Here is a 15728-nt window from a genome sequence, read left to right as displayed (position 1 = left end):
TAGGATGACAGGTGTAGGTCACCGCTCAAAAGAAGTTCTTTATACTAAAAAAAATATACATACATTAAGAAAAAAAAATTTTTTTCCCCCAGTCCTGGGGCTTGAATTCAGGACCTGGGCACTGTCTTTTGCTCAAAGCTAACACTCTGCCACTTGAGCCATGGCACCATTTCTGGCTTTTTCTGTGTATGTGGAACTAAGGAATTGAACCCAGGGCTTCATACATGCTAGGCAAGCACTCTACCACTAGGGCCACGCTCTTGGCCCAGAAAAATAATTTTGCACCATTATTCTCTAAGACAAAGCTAGAAGCTGTACAAAATTATCAAGTATTTATAATAATAAGTTTATATATTATGTCACTTATTAACTATGGTATATATGAATTCTTACACTTGTTTCCAGGCCCATTTCTCAAGACACTTAAAATAAAGACAAAAAGATTTTATACAAGGTGCTTTTGCATAAATACAAGATGTAACACAACATCCCACAATAAGCTACCAATGAAAGCCTCCCAAAGAGGTCAAAGAAGGAGAAGTAATTTTAGCAAACTTCCAATATCAATTACACACATCAGCAAAATCCTTAAAAAAAATTTTTTTTTTTTTTTTGCCAGTCCTGCAGCATGGGCTCAGGCTCTGAGAACTGTCCTTGGGCATTCCTCAATGTTAGGGCTTTTCTACTTGAGGAACAGCACCACCTCTGGCCTTTTCTGGGTATGTGGTACTGAGGAATCGAACCCAGGTCTTCATGCATGGCAGGCAACCAATTTACCACTAGGCCAAGTACTTGGCACCTCCTTTAAAAATTTTTAACTCTTGGGCAGGGAGTTTGGCCTAGTGGTAGAGTGCTTGCCTAGCATGCACGAAGACCTGGGTTCAATTCCTTGGTACCACATACATAGAAAAAAAGCTGGAAGTGGTGCTGAGGCTCAAGTGGTAGAGCTCTAGCCTTGAGAAAATCCAAGGACAGTGCTCAGGACCTGACCTCAAGACCAGGACTGGCGAAAAAAAAAAAAAGAAAAAAAAAAAAAGAGGAAAAAATTTTAACTCTATTTTAAATCATGTTGCAGTGCTTACCCTTTCTTTCCACTCTTCTTTCGTGATTCGGCAGGTGTGGGAGGAGGTGGCGAAGGGGAATGTTTCCTCTTTCTTGAATTAGCTGATGCTTTTCTATCTCTTCTCTCTGGACTTCTGACTGGCTAGGAAGAAATACATGATAATAAATACCACCTTTGGTGATTCCTCAGTTTCTATGTCCAAAATTAAGGTTCCACAGTAAATATACGACCAAACCCACCACTTCTGTTTTTTTCTATTTATATGGTTCTGAAGAATTGAACCTGGGTCTTCATGCATGCTAGGCAAGCACTAGGCCAAACTCCTGGCCTCACTGATCTTAAGACTTCTAAGGACAGACTAATCACATGAATTTATACTTTTAAATAATCACTAAACACAGGTAAACTTTTAAGTCCTTAGAGTACATAAAATATTTAACCTCTAAACAGTATTAAAGGAGCTGTGCACTGGTGGATCACACCCATAACCCTAGCTTCTGGAGACTGAGATCTGAGCATCAGTGGTTCAAAGCCAGCCTAGGTAGAAAAGGAAAAGAGATACTTACCCCAATTAACAACCTAAAACCTTAACTGGAGTTGTAGCTCAAAGTACTACAGCCCTGTGCTTGAGCAAAAAAATCTCCCCAGGCACTGAGTTCAAGAGCCACAACCAATTACTTTACATATTGTAATTTATATATAGTAATATATATAAGTATATTAAATGTGAGGTACCCACCAATGTAACCAACAAAGAAAAGGTTTCCGCAAAGTAATCCAACAGTTAAATTTATGGGGGCTGGGAGTTTGGCCTAGTGGTAGAGTGCTTGACTAGCATGCAGAAGACCTGGGTTTAATTCCTCGGTACCACATTCATAGAAAAAGCCAAAAGTGGTGCTGTGGCTTAAGCTCTAGCCTTGAGAAAGCCCAAGGACAGTGTCCTTGGTGCTGAGTTCAAGGCCCACGACCGGCAAAATAAAATAAAATTAATTAAGTTATGGTGGGATACAAAATTTAAACGAGATTTAGAGGAGATAATCAGCTGTGCTATATCATACAGCATAGGCCAGGTAATCTTAATATTCCCTTGAGATATTTTTATCCCTCTTCGTGCAGGCGATGTCAGGTCTTAAGATGATTCTAGGGGCCGGGAGTTTGGCCTAGTGGTTAAAGTGCTTGCCTAGCATGCACGAAGACCTGGGTTCAATTCCTCAGTGCCACATACATAGCAAAAAGCCAGAAGTGGTGCAGAGGCTCAAGTGGTAGAGCTCTAGCCTTGAGAAAGTCCAAGGACAGTGCTCAGGCCCTGAGCTCAAGCCCAGGACTGGCAAAAAAAAAAAAGGTGATTCTAGTAATTTTCACAGGTGATGGAGGCTGATACACATTGGTATATATGTGACTGTTCACCAATAAAAAAAAAAAGATATTTAGAACAAGAAAGGAAAAATACGAAGTGGTTAAAAAAAAAAAATGGAGTCAAATAAAATACCTCTTCATTCTTTGTTGAAATTCGCTGGCGAAAGCTCACTGGTTTCCTGTTTTCATCTACTTCATAATCCTCCTCATTCATCCATTCATTGAAAATATCAGTGTCCAAAATCCATTTTACATGAACCTAAACCACATCAAAGAAGGATCATGAACATAATAAAATGACACAAGCTTTGCAAGTATTCTAAAGGAAAAGAAGCTAATTCTCAAAGGCACATTACATAAAATGGACATAAAAATTTACTAGCAATGATATCTTAGCTACAACTTAACCTTTCCTAGTTCCTTCTTTTGGCTGGTCCTAGGGCATGAACTCAGAGCCTGGATACTGTCTCTGAGACTCTTTATGCTCGACACTCTACCACCACTTGAGCCACAGCACCATTTTCAGCTTTGTCTATGGAAATAAAGAGTCTTACAGACTTTCCTGCCTGGACTAGTGTCAAATTTTGATCCGAGGACCTCAGCATCCTCAGTAGCTACCTTTTCTAATTTTTCTCCGTTATCTTTTCGGGGTAACGTGAACCAGAAAGAATGGCCAGGGGAGAGGGAACCAAATGGACAAGAAGCATCTGCTATTTTTTTTTTCCCCAGTCCTGGGCTTGAGCTCAATGTGCACTGTCCTTGGACTTTCTCAAGGCTAGAGCTTTACCACTTGAGCCTCAGTACCACTTCCGGCTTTTTTCTATGTATGTGGTACTGAGGATTTGAACCTGGATCTTCGTGCATGCTAGGCAAGCACTCAACCACTAGGCCAAACTCCTGGCCGCATCTGTTATTTTTATTCTATAAATGAGAACTATGTAGAAGAGATTAGCTTCTGCAGTGAAAAAAAAGCCAGAATCAGATGGGAATGTGATTTAGTGGTAGAGTGCTTGCTAGCTTGTATGAAATCTTGGGTTCGATTCCTCAGTAAGCACATACACAGAAAAAGCCAGAAGTAGTGGAATGGCTCAAGTGGTAGAGCACTAGCCTTGAGCAAAAGAAGCCCAGAGACAGTGCCCAAGCCCCGAGTTCAAGCCCCAGGACTGACTAAAGAAATAAATAGCCAGGCACAGTGGTTCATGCCTGTAATCCTAGCTACTCAGGATTAATCTCTAAAAAACGGGAAGTGGGGCTTGGCTCAAGGGTAGGGCGGTAGCCTTGAGCTGAAGAGAGCAGGCACAATGCCCAGGCCTAGGGTTAGGGAAGTAGCCTTGAGCTGAAGTGATCAGAGACCCAGAGCACCCAGGCCAAGTTCAAGCCCCATGACCCACAAATAAATAAATTAATAGATAACTAGAATGATTGAAGAAGAGGCAGGAGGAAAGCAGAGAGGACTGGACAGGCAGGATGTAGTTGTCCTGATTGGAGGAAAATCCATGTACCTTCCAGGGTTTTTCTGGAATTGGTGGCTCTTCAATTTCAGCATCAACGTCACTACTATGGATCCAAGTATCATAGCTACAGCGAAAGTGAAAAAAGAAAATCAAGTTAGCTCGGTCCATACATTAGACAAAGTCCACTCAGTAGACAAAAAACATATTATTACTACAATTAACAGCCAGGCTCCCGAGGCACAGGCCTACAATCATAGCCAACGAGAAAGGTTAGATCCTCACAGTTCCAGAGGAACCTGGGCAGAAAAGTCCAAGACTCTTGTCTCAAAATTGACCAGAAAAAAAATCAGGCTGGAAGAATGGCTCAAGTGACACCACACGAGCTGAGCAAGCATACACAAGGTCCAGATTTGCCCACTATTGGCAACACACACACACACACACACACACACGCCATCACCACCACCACCAATAACAACAACAACGACAAAAATTAAGGAACACATACTAATCTATTTTATGGTTAAATGTTCGAGTAGGGTATGACAGTAGGCCTTTGGAACCCCATCATTATTAGCAAAGCTGAAGTGAAAGCCAAGTTACAAGAGTATCTCAAGTTGGAGGCCAATGTGATCATTCGTAGCAAGCCAAGGCAACATAGCAAGATCCTGTTTCAAAATCCAAATAAAAATCACAATAAAGCCAGGCACTGACAGCTCACATCTGATCCAGAGTCTGAGATCACTGCGCATCAGTGGCTCATGCCTATAATCCTAAATAGTAAGGAAGCTGAGATCTGAGGCTCTTGGTTCAAAGCCAGCCTGGGAGCGAAAGTACATGAGATTCTCCAGTGAACCACAGTATAACCAGAAGTGGCACTTGTGGCTTAAGTGGTAGAGTGCTAGCATTGAACTTAAGAGGTCAGTGATAGTAGACCAAGAGTTTGGCCTACTGGTAAGATTGCTTGCCTAGCATGCACGAAGACCCGGGTATGAATTTCTCGGCACCACACATACATAGAAAAGCCAGAAATGATGCTGTGGCTCAAGTGGTAGAGCTCCAGGCTTGAGAAAAGCCCAAGGACAGTGCTCAGGCACTGAGTTCAAGGCCCAGGATTGGCAAAAAAAAAAAAAAAAAAAAAAAAGAGAGAGAGGGCCGGGAGTTTGGCCTAGTGGTTAAAGTGCTTGCCTAGCATGCATGAAGACCCGGGTTCGATTCCTCAGTACCACATACATAGAAAAAAGCCGGAAGTGGTGCTGAGGCTCAAGTGGTAGAGCTCTAGCCTTGAGAAAGTCCAAGGACAGTGCTCAGGCCCTGAGCTCAAGCCCAGGACTGGCAAAAAAAAAAAAAAAAAGAGAGAGAGAGAGAGAGATCAGTGATAGTGCCCAGGCTCAGCATTCCAGTCCCACAACTGACAGAAGAAAAAAAAAAAAAAAAAAAAGGCTGAGATCTGAGGATCACGGGTCAAAACCAGTCTGGGCAGGAAATTCTGAGTTTTAGAAAACCACCATAATTTAGAAAGATATTGATATTTAGAAAATGAAACTATATATGTGGCTTAGCGGAAGAATGCTTGCCTAGCATGCACAAAGCCCTGGGTTCGATTTCTCAGTACCACATACACAGAATAAAAGCTGGAAACGGCACCATGGCTCAAATGGCAGAGCACTAGCCTGGAGCTAAAGAAGCTCAGGGACAGTGCCCAGGCCCTACATTCAAGCCCCAGGACAGGCAAAACAAAAACAAAAAAAACCCCATATATTTCCTGTGACATAAATCTTTACACCTGATCTCAGAACATCTATAACTATGTTTACTGTAAAGAAAAGAGAAGCTCAAAAGCTCCAAGCACAAATAGGACAGAAACATTAATTACTCTGACTTGAAAATGAATTAAAATATCTATGTACCTCGTAAGTATATACAATTATCACATAAATCAAAACAATCTTTACAAACACGCTAACTTACTTTTTTCATGATTACATACTTTAGGCATATTTTGAATTATGACATCATATAAAAATTAAACCAATAAATGATATTTTAAAGAAATTACCTGTCTGGGTAAAAGCCCCAGTGCACTAATACCTGCTTATCTTTTCTCATTACTGGTCTCAACCATTCTTCTGAAAGAGAAAAAAGGAAAATACATCAAAATATAAAAAGAACAAATACCTCTGATTTAACTTAAAGTTTTAGTATGAACATTTCGTTTGCTAATGAACAAAAAGAGAATTGATGTTTTCCATTTGTCCATTAGAGGGCCTGAACTCTGGGCCTGGGTGCTGTCCCTGAGCTCTTCAGCTCAAGGCTAAGGCTCTATGATGCTAAACCATAGCACCACTTCTAGTTTTCCAATTGGAGATAAATCTCATGGCCTTTCATGGCCAGGGTGGCTTTGAACTACAATCCTCTGATCTCAGCTTCCTGAGTAGCCAGGATTACAGGCATTAGCCACTGGCACTGGCTTGAAAGGACAAAAAAATTGCTAGGCCTACAAAGAATTCCTTTGTCAGAATTAAAAAACAAAACAAAACAGAAAAACATATGATCACAGGCTACAGACAGTATTCCTTTTGTTTCTGCATTTCTGCTTCCAAAAACCAGTGCTAATTACATATTAACCGTTAAATAACATATTAACTACAGCTACTTGAACTAACGGGGGATTTCAGCCCTATTCATCATGGCTTCTCAGACAGTCTTCATTTATCTAGGAAAACTTGTTTCTAGCCAGGTATGATGAGGATAGATATAACTGCAGCTACCAGGGAAACAGGATCTTAAGTTCAAACAAAGTTAGCTCCAAGGGATTCTCCTTTAACTTTGTAGCACTTATAGAAAAATCAGCATACTTGGGATGCCTGAGAGCCAAGAAGAACAAAAGAGAATCCAGCAAAGAAAGCTACAATATCACTTGTAGTACCACACATAGACACCAGATGGAGAAATAAAAGAAATAAGCAAATCTGTCAATTTAAAACAAAATTGTAGAAGTCCTGTCATTTTGTTACTCTGGAGGCTGAAATCTGAGGATCATACTTCAAAGCCAGCCTGTGCAAGAAAGTCTGTCTTATCTTCAATTAACAACCAAAAAATCAGAAATGGGGCAGTGGCTCAAAGTGGAAGAAGACTAGCCTTAAGCAAAAGAGGTCAGAGACAGCTCCTAGGCTTTGAGTTCTGAACAAACAATAAAATTAAAATTTATGGGGGGGAAAAAAGTAGGAAGCTGGGCCCAGGTGGATCATGTCTGTAATCTAAGCTACTCATCAGGAAGCTGAAATTTGGGGACTGCAGTTAAAAGCCACCTTACAGGAAGACCGTTATCTCCAATTAGCTGCTCAAAAAGCTGGATGTGGAACTGTTACTCAAATGGTAGAGCAGTAGCCTTGATGAAGACTGTGAAAAGACATGCATAAATAGAAAAGATTTAAAGGATATCAGAATTATCAAACACGATGATTTAAGGTTCTCCCTACACTAAGCCACTTCCTATAGACTTAAAAAGTAGTGGTTCTAAACACATACAAAAAAACATAGTGATTCATGTATGTATGTATTTTATAATACACACACACACACACACACACACACACACACACACACACACACCTCACACAGAAAAAAGGCCCAGAATGACAACAATCTATAAATTACCTGACAAAGAACTCAAAATAATCATTTTAAAGAAACTCAGTGATGGGGCCTGGAGTTAGGCCTAATAATAGAGTGCTTGCCTAGCATGCACAAAGACCAGGGCTCAATTCCTTGGTACCACATTCACCGAAAAAGCTGGAAGTGACACTGTGTTCAAGTGGTAGACTGCTAACCTTTGAGCCAAAGACATTCAGGGACAATGCCCCAGCCCTGAGTTCAAGCCCTAGGACTGGCCAAAAAAAAAAAAAAAGCTCGTGGTGAACCACAAAAGAACACTCACTGATCCTAACCAAAATTCATAAAAAACATAAATGACAATATAAAAAAGGGGTAAAAATACAGAAACTATAGCATTTAAAAACACAATCACACATAGCAAATAGCTCAGTTAATACAAAAGGAATAGTTTAGACTAAATAAATATAAAAACGTTCATACAACGAAGCCTCTCATTTTAATGAAGACTGGGAAATGGTGCTTTAGCCTTAGATTTAAGTGGAAAATTTAAGTAATGAAAGAAAATAGAGTACTACAGTAACAGGCACTTTTAAGAGTTAATAGTGTCTGTGCACTGGACTTGCATCTGGGGAACCAGTAACAGGCACTTTTAAAAAGCCAACTTGTCTGGGCATGGTGGCTCACAACTGTAATCCTAGCTACTCAGGAAGCTGAGATCTGAGGATCAAGGTTCAAAAACCAGGCCTGGGCACTAAAGAACAAGAGACTCTTATCCCCAATTAATCTGGCTCCAGGGTGGTAGGGCAGAAGTCTTGAGCTGAAGAGCTCAGGGACAGTGTCCAGGCCCAGAGTAAAAGCCCCATGGACACACACACACACGCCAACTTTAAATGCAGTGTGATGGTACAATCCAGAAGACTGAGGCAGGGACCTCATGAATTCAAAGCTACCCTGGCCTTGAACTATCAGCCTAGATACAAACGAAGCTGCTGTTTCAGAGTAAGCAAGCAAATAAGTAAACAAACAAGTGGCTACACTGTTTAAACCTTTTTGGATATGACATAAAAGATATGCAATTATAAATTCATAAGCAAATAGTAACTTACCATCCTCTTGTGAGGAAGGATATGGATAAATGTGGTGGGAAGCTTTTGATTTCTCATCAGTAAATGTTCCCTAGAAAGCAAATCCACAAATTAACATATAAAGAAAGCACATGGCAAGTAAATTATCACATGCTAGATAAAAATTGTGTAAGATTTGTATCAGTACTGTTTTATTTATATTTCAAGACAGATAAACACACACAACATATATTAGCTTAACCTATGGAATCAGGATATAACATGAAACAACTCATGTCTGTGTACACATCTGCTGCAGTCACTTTGAGAAAACTAATATAAAAACTAAAGTTAAGACATTCTAGGGCTAGGAATGTGGCTTAGTGGTGCTTGCCTAACAGGCGTGACGCTCTGCGTTTGATTGCTCAGTATCACATACACAGAAAATGCTGGAATTAATGCTGTTGTTCAGTTGGTAGAATGCTAACTTGAGCAAAAAAAGCTCAGGAATAGTATCTAGGCCCTGAGTTCAAGCACTGGGACTGGCAAAAACAAAACAACAACAACAAAAAAAGGGGCGGGGGTTTGGCCTAGTGCTCAGACCCTGAGTTCAATACCCAGGACTAGAAAAAAAAAAAAAAAGGCACAGGGGGCTCACTCCTGTAAATCCTAGCTCCTCAGGAGGCTGAGATCTGAGGATCCCGGTTCAAAGCCAGCCCAGCCACAAAAGTCTCTGAGACTCTTACCTCTAATTAACCACCAGAAAACTGGAAGTGGCATCGTGACTTACATGGTAGAGCACTAGCCTTGAGCTCAAGAGCTTAGGAACAGTGACCAGGCCCTGAGTTCAAGCTGTACAACTGACCAAAAAAAGTTTTTTTAATTGTTATTGTGAAAGTGATCACATACATTCGTCAGGTAACGAGTGCATTTCTCTCTGAAGAGTGTCACTGCTGCCTCTCCCAGTTTTTCCTTTCCAACTTCCCTCTTACAAGTTTGTACAGTTCATTTTCAACCTAGTGTCAAGTGGGTATCACAGTTACATTGTTTACACCCTTAGCCTGACCATTTTTATACAGCTTTACAAACTTTTTACATATTATTTTTTCATCTTATCAAAACCAAATGTCGTAAATCTAAAACAGGGTTTATAATGAAAATCACCTCTTCCAATTAAGAACAGCTACAAACTCAGTTACTTTGCTGATTTCTCTATGTACTCTGGTCCTGGAGCTTGACTGAGCTCAGGGTTGAGGTGCCATCCCTGGGCTCTTCTTCTCTACCATTCTAGCTTCTAGTTTTTGAGTAGTCAATTGGAGATACAAGTCTCATGGACTTTCCTGTCCAAGCTGGCTTTCAAACCTCACTCTCAGTCTCTTCAACAGCTAGGATTACAAACATGAGCCACTGAGCCCTGTAACTTTGGTAACATCTGTAATTTAGTGTTCTGTAATACCAATTACCTGGTTTAATCCTGCGCAAGAATATTTCAATATAAGACTGTGGTGACTTTATTAAAAGCTGCTCTGGAGGTGAGTAATGAAGGGGGGGGAAGAACTCAAAGAGAAAACTTTCCTTTAATGCAGGTATACACAAAGAACTAAACATATCACAATTAATGTTTATTTGAGGCTTATTACTACACAATATTCTGAAGTGACTTGATTACCTGGTGTCGTTTGATGATATCTTTCAATTTGTTAGCCAGCTTCAGATCAATGTCTGGAATGAGGTAGATGTTGGGTCTGGCCAGACAATTGTTCTAAAATATATATATATATTTAATTATATTGTTTTGGAAATGATTTATCATTACTCTTTATCTTAATGGCAAAAAATGGCACTCAAACTCATAATTCTTAAAATGGCAAGATTATATGTATGCAGAGTCAGAATCTTATCTCAAACTAAAACTTCAGTATTTCAGCTGGCCATTTAAGATTATCTCCAGATCCCTTCTCCACAGGTGACTACCTCAACAAGAATGTTTTAAGAATAATGACCTGAGGGGCCAGGAATATGGCTGAGTGGTAGAGTGCCCAGCACGCACAAAGCCCTGGGTTCCATGCTTCAGTACCACATACACAGAAAAGGCTGGAAGAGGTGCTGTGGTACATGATGATTAACTCCTCAAACCAAGATCGAAACTCAACCAATAAACCCAATCCTTTCCACAGCTAACGGCCTGTAGACAAAGGCCTTCTATACGTTAGCTGTTTTTTGGTGGTCCCAGGTCTTGAATTTAGGAACGGGTTGCTGGTTCTCTTTTAAGCCACAGCTCAACTTTTCCCCGCTTCCCCCAAGTATTACAATGTGTACTGACAGATAAAATCAGAGCATGAATACATGGAATGCTTCACACATCTGCCTGTCATCCTTGCTGAGGGGCCAAACTACTCTTCTCTGTATCATTCCAATTTTAATACATGTGCTTTGGCAAAAGCAAGCATAACTTTTGGCTTTTTGATAGTTTAATTAGTTAAGTATCTCATGGACTTTCCTGCCCAGCATGGCTTTGAACTGTGCTTAGAACTAAGCTATGCTCACAGGCTTGAGACACCAATGCTCAGCTTACATATTAAGCTTTTGCTAGAGACCATTCTCCAGGAAGGCTAACTCACTGATCACAACCAGTCAATAAAAATACTAGGTCAGCAGAGTGGCAATGTGACATGATGTTTGCCTAGCACAAGGTCTGGATTTCAATCATTAGCATCATAAAAGATTTGAGAGAGGGGAGCATGGGGGGGGGGGAGAGCGGCACCAGTGTCTCACACCTATAACCTAGCTACTCCTAAGGAGGCTAACACCTAAGGATCCTTAGATCCTAGTTTGAAGCCAGCCCAGGCAGCAAAGTCCATGAGACGCTTATCTCTTATCTTACCCCCAGAAAAGAGGAAGCGGTGCGGTTGCTCAAAGTAGTAGACTGCTGGCTTTGAGCAATAAAAGCACAGGGACTGTGTGCAGGACGAGAGTTCAAGTACCATGAAAGAAAGAAAGAAAGAGAGAGAGAGAGAGAGAGAGAGAGAAAGAGAGAGAAGGAGGGAGGAAGACAGAAGAGCTGGGCATAGTAGCTCACAAGTATAATTAATCCTAGCTGCTCAGGAGGCTGAGATCTGAGTATCAAGGTATGGAGGTTCAAAGCTAGCCCAGGCACAAAAGACCTTGGGACTCTTATCTCCAATTAATCACTAGAAATCGGGAAGTGGGACTATGGCTCCAGGCCTAGGGAAGTAACCTTGAACTCAGGAACAGTGCCAAGCCCCATGACCCACAAAATGAATGAATGAATGAATGAATGATGGGAGGTGGGGGGAAAAGAAAGAAGGAATCTTGGAAATACAAGAAATAAAACCTTATCTTGTCGGGCCGGGAGCATGGCCTAGTGATGGAGTGTTCCGCCTAGCATGCACAAAGCCCTGGGTTTGATTCCTCAGTACTACATACACAGAAAAAGCCTGAATTGGCGCTGTGGTTCCAAGTGGTAGAACTCTAGTCTTGAGCAAGAAGTGTCCCAGGACAGTGCCTAGCCCCTGAGTTTAAGCCCCAGGACTGGCAGAAACAAACAAAAAAACCTTATCTCACCCAGAGATTTTTTTTTTTTTGCCAGTCCTGGGGCTGAACTCAGGGCCTGAGCACAGTCCCTGGGCTTTCTCAAGGCTAGAGCTCTACCACTTGAGCCACCGCACCACTTCCAGCTTTTTTCCATATATATGGTACCAAGGAACTGAATCAGGTCTTCATGCATGCTAGGCAACCACTCTACCAGTAGGCCAAACTCCCATTCCCCCCCACCCCCAAGAAAGGTATCAATTTATGTCTAGATTGCCCTGGGCTCTACGCTGCTGAGAATAAGAGATATGATGTACCTGCCACTGTGAGTCTCTGGAATTTGTTTACCTAGGCTGGCCTCAAACTTAAACCCCACAATCCTAGCCTACCAAGTAGACAGGACTACAGGCCTGAACCATCATAACCAGCAAGCTCCAAGAGGGGAAATTAATGGAAATCAAAACAAAATAAACAACCAAAAAACCAATAGCACGGATTTTTCTTTTTAAACCAGAAATCTAAGGTCAATAGTCTTAAACTGACATTACACCACATATTTCAGAAAATCTTCCATGGGTTATTTGGCAATCCAATATCACCAACCTAACACACATACACACTCCAACCCCCCCGCCTCCCCACACAAAGTTGAACTCAGGATCTCATGCTTATTTAGCTGGCACTCTAGTATTTTTGCTGATACAGAGATTGGACTCTCTTGAACTTTTCTGCACGAACTGGCCTCAACAAGTGATTTTCCAGTTCCTGAATAATTAATATTATAGACATGACCCAACATAAAGTATACTTTCCACAAAATTTAATTACTTCATTTTCCAACTTACCTGCACCAATGTTTTTTCAATATTCATGAACATTTCAACATTACGATCCATTCGAGATGGATTTTGTAAATCAAATCTCCTCCTAAAATAGAAGAAAAACATAGTAAATACTAAGTTTGTTGTATCAAACTTAAAGTGAAAACTAGATTTTAGGATCCAATTCAAATGAGTTAGACTTAGACAGGTATTCTCAGTAGTACAAGCAAACAGTATCAATATTGTCACACACAAAAGATGACATTAAAAGCTACTGGGAATCAAAGTACCGATTCCCTAAAGAATCCTGGGAATTGAATCTACAAATTAATTCATTTAGGAATATGGTCTTAATGTCCACATTCCATGGGGAAATAAAGGTGATCTTTGACTCTACTGTTTTCTTTTTTTTTTTTTTGCCAGTCCTGGGCTTAAGCTCAGGGCCTGAATACTGTCCTTGGATTTTTCTCAAGGCTGGAACTCTACCACTTGAGCCTCAGCACCACTTCTGGCTTTTTCTAAGCATGTGGTACAGAGGAATCGAACCTGGGTCTTTGTGCATGCTAGGCAATCACTCTACCACTAGGCCAAACTCCCAGCCCCTATACTGTTTTCTTAAATGTGCTAAAACTCACCTAACCTTTCCTTGGTAACTTTCTCCTTATCTCTTTACCTACCAATGAGTAACATATTCTGAGGTTGGGTTAACCTACTCTTAAATTATTTCTTTATGAAGTCTATAGCTTCTTATCACATTTTTATCCAAGACCTACTTTTTAGGTTTTTTTGGTGGGTCATGGGGCTTGATCTTCAGCTCAAGACTACCACCCTACCTCTGGGCCTGGGTGTAGTCCCTGAGCTCTTCAGCTCAAGGCTACCCCCCCCCCACACACACCCTTTGAGCCAAGCCCCACTTCCCATTTTCTAGAGGTTAATTGGAGATAAGAGTCTCAGGTCCTTTTGTGCCCAGGCTGGCTTTGAACTTTGATCCTCGGATCTCAGCCTCCAGAGTAGGTAGGATTACAGGCCTAAGCCACTGCACTCGGCCCAAGGCCTACTTTTGAAAAATACATTTTAATTCTTTAGCACAAACATCCAAGAAGAAAAGACTTTGGTGACATAATGAGGGTTGTATATTCATGGAGGGTTAGGTACTAATTAATCATACCACCTCCTTCAAAAACAGCCTTACCAATCAAGAATCAACATCTCTAGTATAGTGATCTGTTTTAGTGAAAAGTTAAATCTTGCCAGGGCACCAGTGGCTCACACTTGTAATCCTACTTAGGAGGCGGAGATGTTAGGATCATGGTTCAAAGGTAGTACAAGCAGCAAAGTCTTTAAGGTCCTCACTTCTTCCCTTCCTTCGGTCGGTTGTGGGGCCTGAACTCAAGGCCTGGGCCTGAGCCTCTTGTGCTCAAGATTTGTGCTCTACCATTTGAAGTACTCAATAAGACTCCTTTTTTGTTTTTTTAAAGTTTTTTTTTTTTTTTTTTTGCCAGTCTTGGGCTTGAGCTCAGGGTCTGAGCACTGTCCTTGGACTTTCTCAAGGCTAGAGCTCTACCACTTGAGCCTCAGCACCACTTCCAGCTTTTTTCTATGTATGTGGTACGGAGGAATCGAACCCGGGTCTTCATGCATGCTAGGCAAGCACTTTAACCACTAGGCCAAACTCCCAGGCCCTCAATAAGAGTCTTATCTCCAATTAAGTACCAAAAATGCTGGAAGTGGAGCTTTGGCTCAAGTAGCAGAATGCTACTTGAGCAAAAAAGCTCAAGGACAGTGCCTAGGCCCTGAGTTCAAACCCCAGGATGAGTATAAAACGAACTTAAATCTTTAATGAAAGGTATAAAGCTCACCATAAGCATAAGGTTTATGATTAGTATACAGTGAGGGATTAAACCCAAGACCTTTCGACCTTTCTTGTTCTAAGCAATCCCACAACCAATGAGGTATAGCCTCAGTCCTAGTTCTATTTTCTGAAACCATTACTACCATGCATTGGGTAGAATTATAGATGGTATATGGGTACAAGGCTCCTGCTCTTGACTAGCCTGTCATGCAGTTTTATCTTAGATAGCCCATACTTCTAAGAATTCCTTCCTAAACTCTGTCACTTTCCCAGACTGTCATCAGCCACTCGATGGTCAATCCCAGAATCCACTCATGTGTTACTTCCTCTGTGAAGCTATTTGTGTCTTCCTTCATGTTAAGACTGTCTTAAAAGTCCCCTAACAAAACTATCTTGTTATTGAAGTAATGGATGAGGTGTTTTAAAGACAAAAATCAGACTCTGATCATTATTTCTATTAACTTGCTTTCTGTAACACTATCCTTTTCTTCCTTTTGGGAAATGAGTGGGGGAGAATTAAAGATTTTACTACATGTATCTATCTGAAATACCTTAATCTTTCCTAATAAAAATATCTCACTGTGCTGTCCCTGGAGCCACAAATCAAGTTCCAAAATGTGCGACCTAGGAAGTTATTTAACTTTCAGACTCTTTGCCCAAGAGTCCAGGTTGGCACTTGAATTACAAGCAGAATAAGGAATTAGTGAAGAGTTGTGCCCGGGAATATGGAATACTTAATAAGCACACTGGGGATCCCATATTAGAGGCAGTCCGGTGAGAGGTATAACACCAAGCTGGATGGTGAATTGGAAAATAGAAAGGCATCTCTAACAAGAGTAAATTCTCATGCTCAACCTAGTAAATACCTGAGCACCATTTACAAAGTTCTAGCAGGGCCCGGAGTGTGGCCTACTGGTAGTACTTGCGTAACATGCATGAAGCTCTGGG

At 41.1% G+C, this 15728-nt stretch overlaps 1 protein-coding gene and 1 non-coding gene across 3 annotated transcripts in view; both read right to left on the bottom strand.

Annotated features, from left to right (window-relative positions):
• Smarcc1 (SWI/SNF related BAF chromatin remodeling complex subunit C1) overlaps positions 1-15728 on the bottom strand; it is a 70981-nt gene that overhangs the window by 46238 nt on the left and 9015 nt on the right. For both annotated transcript variants that reach the window (XM_090323387.1, XM_090323386.1), the window contains exons 4-10: positions 12953-13034; positions 10225-10317; positions 8598-8667; positions 5933-6002; positions 3922-3997; positions 2553-2678; positions 1083-1204 (exon numbers count right to left, since the gene is read on the bottom strand). In XM_090323387.1, coding sequence (XP_090179513.1) covers positions 1083-1204; positions 2553-2678; positions 3922-3997; positions 5933-6002; positions 8598-8667; positions 10225-10317; positions 12953-13034 — 639 coding nt within the window. The remainder of the gene's footprint in view (positions 1-1082; positions 1205-2552; positions 2679-3921; positions 3998-5932; positions 6003-8597; positions 8668-10224; positions 10318-12952; positions 13035-15728) is intronic.
• Positions 10896-11001, bottom strand: LOC150043225 (U6 spliceosomal RNA). Its single transcript, XR_016533515.1, has one exon. It is a non-coding gene; the product is annotated as a U6 spliceosomal RNA (small nuclear RNA).

This window comes from Megascapheus bottae, chromosome 32, assembly GCF_031878675.1.
Source record: "Megascapheus bottae isolate mThoBot1 chromosome 32, mThoBot2.hap1, whole genome shotgun sequence".
Lineage (NCBI taxonomy): Eukaryota > Metazoa > Chordata > Mammalia > Rodentia > Geomyidae > Megascapheus > Megascapheus bottae.
The sequence above is the reverse complement of the archived record's forward strand: the minus strand, read 5'-3'. Positions and strand labels throughout refer to the sequence as shown.